Below are 5342 nucleotides of genomic sequence, written 5' to 3' on the forward strand. Positions count from 1 at the left end.
AGCTCGGTATGTCATGTAGAATTTTTTCTCTCTTTAATTTGCGCAGCGTAGCAGTGCATACTAAATATGGCGCGCTGTGACGTCAGAACTACCATCAAGATTTAGCAGTTGAGGGACGCAAGCATAAGCATAAACAGCATATCACGCAGGCCCATTAACTTGTTGTTAAGTAGTGTCTTCAGCGTATGCTGCTTGTGCTTCTGTATGCGTCGTAAGTGTAAACCAGCCTTTCTTGATGTGGTATCAAAGATGTAGCCGAACTTTTCTCAGCGAATAATAGCTGAGAGTAACTCAGCGGGGCATACAAACAATAACTGATCTCCTCTTCAGTATTCCAGCAATGCCTACTCGCCATTTTTTCGTATTGACATGAAGAAGTTATACGCAATCACTCGAATTATGTTCCTCGGAGAATTGAAGGGCGACAGGAGAGGGAGCTGCCAAATGAAAAGAAGTATTCGGCGTCTGGATTTGCGCTACAGCCTCGATGACAAAATTTGGGGCCTTCACGGAACATACAACATGCTCGGGGACAAAATAAACCAGGTAATGTACGAGTAGGTAGGACAAACAGCAAAGGGTGCAAGTCCTTAAATTGTTGTAGATGAACTTCAAGGATATAAAAGGAGAGGGTTATTGGCGCCTACTATCTCTAGAAAGTACGGGCGCTGTGTTTGGAGAATTCCCAACTTGTTTTGTTACTTGATTCAAATAACTAAGGAAGCCTGTAGGGGACATGCGAGGTAATCCTGGTTGGATAAAACATAACTATGTGAGTGCGAGATAAGAAACTAGAAAATGTGAGATGCGAGATAGAAAATACAACATAGCAAACTAGAAAATGCGAGATAACAAAGTAGAAAATGCGAGAGAGAAAATGCCGCATAATAAAATAGAAAATGAGAGAAAAAGAAATTTTAGTGATTTTCTCTAGTTCAAGGACCTGGGAATCGGGGAATGGGGAACGGAAAATCACTAACTGATGGAAATTGAGAAAACGGGAAATGTCGAAATGGAAATAAAGGAGGCCAGTGGAAATTTTACTAAAGATGTGACAATCATTTCTGGAAGTGAGGCTTAATAGCAGCTTACATGTGCAATAAGCAAATGCGTACTTTCTGACCTAAGACCATTAACATTTTCGCTTAAACCCACCGCCGCTTTTAAGACTGTGCAACAGTGCAGCCGTTGAGCTAGATGGAGAAATAACTTCGTGGTTGGCTTGCCTCGCCTGTGGAGTTTTCAATCCCCCGGCCTATTTGCTGCCTTAGCTCCTATTTTAGGGAAGTAACAGTGAAAAGCTTAAAGGATAAAATTGTCGTCAAAAATAAACTGTTTTATGTTAAAGCAAATTCAGTGGAAACTTACATTTTACTGATTTGTCATGTGATCGCACTGAATTATTTATCTTTTACGGCAGCGTTCTCTGTTTTGCGATAGCTGATATAATCACTTTCAAAATCCAGAATCCATAGGCAGTTTGATTGGTAGAGAAGCTTGCTGAATCGGCATTCAACGCATAGGAAAACGAAATGATATTGTTTTTTATGTCTGCAGTAAACCCTTATTCTTTCTTAAAACACCTAAGTTCCCTTCGTGCAGCAGTGTTTACTTTTTTTGAAATTCTTGTGTGACAGTTTTGCCATTATCAAATGATATAACAATTTGTAACATAACGATATAATTGCGTTTGACATTAGGAGAACGGAATTTCTTATCTTGGGCATCCTGTATATAGATTTTTTCGTTTTTTTCAGAACTTTCATGAATAACGTCATACTTGTATTGATACGTGATATGCACAATATAAGGAGTCAATTCCCACCAACCTTCAACAGACGTTCTTTAAATACATGTTTCATCTTCATGGCATCTCGCCTCGTCTAGTTAGTTCGCCCAACGAACGCACCTCACAATCGACGATTTCTCCTAGCCCCCGGAAGGAGGGAGGAAGGGGGGGGGGGGGGGGGCGGGTTAATTTTATTTTTAGGCTCGTAGCGTGGAGGCTTATTAAAAACTCGAAAGTCAAAACATCAGTCTGCTAAAATCTCACCTGGCGTTTATAAATCTCGTATAGAGTATACAGCAGTTATCAATGTCCTGAAATTAGAACTTGGTCAGAGGCGAAAAAACTGATAGCTTATATGAAGTTAGAAGTTAGCACTGAAAAGCTCAAGAGTAAAACAAACTTTAAAACCATATTTTGCAGCGTGTGTTTATTGCACAAAATTCAAGGGTAGTGGAGGAGGGGGGGGGGGGGTCTTATGGCATTAGGGGGAGGGCTTATTGGATGGATTACGGTGTGTTTTCTAAAGTGATAAAGGCTCAGGGTTCCGTTAAATATGAATATTCCGATTGAAATAGAGTCATTTTGACGATACATATGGCGTCAACGAAAAACCATGGCGTAAGTATAATTCGATGGTCGCCTATCCAGATACCAACCCGCCCGACAGGTATTAACTTCAGTGGACTTTTATTGTGAAAGCATCTCAAAGTTTTTTTGCTTCAATGGGGAGATGAGCGCTGAATCAAGCTGTTAGTTAGTATTGACCACTGTCAAGCTGAATTTATTGATTCTCAAGTCTCATGTATATTACTGTACTTTATTCACACGAAAGTAGAACTAATAATCCCAGCAATTTGTGCTTTAACTTGCTGTAAAGAAGTGAACTCGAAAATGATCAACATGTCATCCTCGATGCTAGTGTTACTCGATTCCATTTATTTTCTTCGATCTTTGTAGGTTTACTTTTTTACTATTAACCCGACATGTCCTCTTAGGGGGCTATTATACGTAAATCAAAGAGATTGCACTTATTTATGATTCGGAGTCTAGCCAAGGGCAGTCAATCCTGACACGTGAGTCATAGTATTCAGCGCTTATTGAAACCATGCTAGTATCATCAAAAGCGACTTTCCACCGCACTTCAATAATCCGAGATTACTACTACTTAAATAAACATAGACAGGGAATCCTCAAAGAAGCCATGGGGCATATAGGATGAAGATACCCTTTACTAGAACTAGCAAACGATAATTTACTTCTATAACAAGAGTTTCAGGTTGAGTTAAAGTCTTAGAATTTCTGAAAACATTTTGATATCATACCAAGTATTTCTTAAAAGCGGTGTTAAATCCTCTTACATAAATGTGTTGAGCTTAGATCCTTAGACGCACGGAATGCCACAGTTTTGGACCAAGGCGGCTTTACACGACAGAGGAAAAATGGCACAGGTCCGATAAAAAGTGGAACGGTTCCAATCATTTTTGTAAAGAAACAGTGAACTTTTATCCGTTCTGCGTTCTGCCTATGGTCCCGTACCGGAACGGATAAAACCAAGGTTTGCTGCTGGCAATTTGTTTATTGCACATGTAAGCTGCTATTAAACCTCAATTCCAGATATGATTGTCACACCTTCAATAATATTTCCACTGCCCTCCTTTATTCTCATTTCAAAATTTCCATTGTAGTGATTCCCCGTTCCCCACTCCACGATTCCCAGGCCCTTGATGTAGAGACAACCTTTAAATTTCTTTCTCTCGCATTTTCTATTTTGTTATGTCGCATTTTGTACTTTGTTATGTTGCATTTTCTATCTCGCATTTTCTAGTTTCTTAATTCGCATTTCCTATTTTCTATTTTGTTATCTCGCATTTTCTCTTTTGCTATCTCTCATTTTCTAGTTTGTTATGTCGCATTTTCTAGTTTGTTATCTCGCATTCGCATGCATGTTTTTTTTTTTATCCAACCAGGATTATCTCGCATATCCCCTACAGGCTCCCGTAAATAACAAATATCTTACTAAACTTGTTTTCTCGGGTCGTAGTGTAGGTTACTTCTCTTCTCTTCTTTTTCGCAGTTTAATTTATGGACCTCGTGGTTTACGCTAGTAAACGGGAATGAAAAAGAAAACGTTGTTTGTCATTTCTCTTTTCCTGAAGGGTTATACACTTGATTACTTGGAAAAATATCAATGTATAGCAGAATTGGAGATCATGCCCACAATATATACCAAGATATTCCACATCTATGAATTGTGGAACGGTCCCCCCAACAACTGTTTTTCTGTGGACTTATTTGGCCATGAACCAGGTGAGTACTTATGCATCAACTAAAACTGGCATTGGCATAATAACGGTTATCGTCAGCATCATTATATCGTCGTCATCGTCAGCATCATCGACGACGACGGCTACGGCTATGACGACGCCACAAAACATGAATATCATTGGTTGAAAGAGGAGAAATAATCGTGCTGCATTTTACTGTCATACTCTGCATAATATTAACGTGAAATCACCAAATTTAAGGTTTTAAGGACAACGTGACCATACAAATGCAAATCTTTCATTCTATATTTTACCCTGAAACCGCTGGTATAAATTCAATTTTAGGATAATTCGCCCACATTGTGCGACGTGAACAAGACGAAATAACCTCGAAAGACTTACGATTGCGGAAAGTTACATTTTCAAGTGCCATTTTTGTCGCCGTAACCGTAGTAGATCTTAAACTCCCCGTTGCGTTTAAGAAACGACGTCGTTGATCTGAATCAGAGTAAAACAAAAGGTTTAATGAACAAAAACAATGGTACATTGAAAGTCCACGTGCTGACAACGGTCTGAAATGACCATTAGCTGTGGTTACACGCACCTTGAGTTTGGATTTTTTAAATGGCTTGGGCTTGGTTCAGCTCATGTCTCATGTTACCCTTGGGGATGCGGTTACACAGTAAAAGAATCCCCTCAGGGTAAAATATAATAAGATATGAGTTCACTGACCTTGCAAATTAGTTTTTACTTTATAATTGGCCAGCCACCTTTTGTTCTTTTTTATGTATCCATGAAAATGACCCCTGGGTAGTTTTGGTCTACGGAAAGCGGTTACACACAAAAACGTCCTTGTTTGTGGGCAAACGCTATTTACTCATGGGTAAAGGGCTAGTGTAACCACAGCTAATGTCAAGTTAATATGGTGATCGTGAGCACCCGAAGATAAATTTTCACTTTTCTCTCCAAACATCGACACCCTTGGCTGTTACAGGAGAATTTACGTACACTTTTTGTGCCGAAAGACTTGAAATCATCGCGAAGTACGTTAGATAACGTTGTCGTAGCCGTCTGCATTTGCTTAAGTCCCCTGCTATCCTTATCAACATAATCAACTTCATTGTGGTAAGAAGAAGCGCTGCATTTACCCTCAGCTAAAAAATAACGCTATCCTTTACCCTTGCCTTATTGTTGGAAATGGGTAGCAAAGGCTTACACTTAAAGAGACACTTCATGTTGGACGTCAAAATTGTGTGTGCATCTAATTACTTGCAATTCTCGACTTAAGT

The 5342-nt window shown here is 39.4% G+C and overlaps 1 protein-coding gene across 1 annotated transcript in view; it reads left to right on the top strand.

Moving 5' to 3' along the window:
• Window positions 1–369: 369 nt before the first annotated feature.
• LOC138048418 (venom prothrombin activator pseutarin-C non-catalytic subunit-like) overlaps window positions 370–5342 on the top strand; it is a 22797-nt gene continuing 17824 nt past the window's right edge. Inside the window, exons 1-2 of the mRNA XM_068894612.1 lie at window positions 370–546; window positions 3946–4096. Of these exons, the coding sequence (XP_068750713.1) occupies window positions 370–546; window positions 3946–4096 (328 nt within the window). The remainder of the gene's footprint in view (window positions 547–3945; window positions 4097–5342) is intronic.

This window comes from Montipora capricornis, chromosome 5 (assembly GCF_036669925.1).
Source record: "Montipora capricornis isolate CH-2021 chromosome 5, ASM3666992v2, whole genome shotgun sequence".
NCBI lineage: Eukaryota > Metazoa > Cnidaria > Anthozoa > Scleractinia > Acroporidae > Montipora > Montipora capricornis.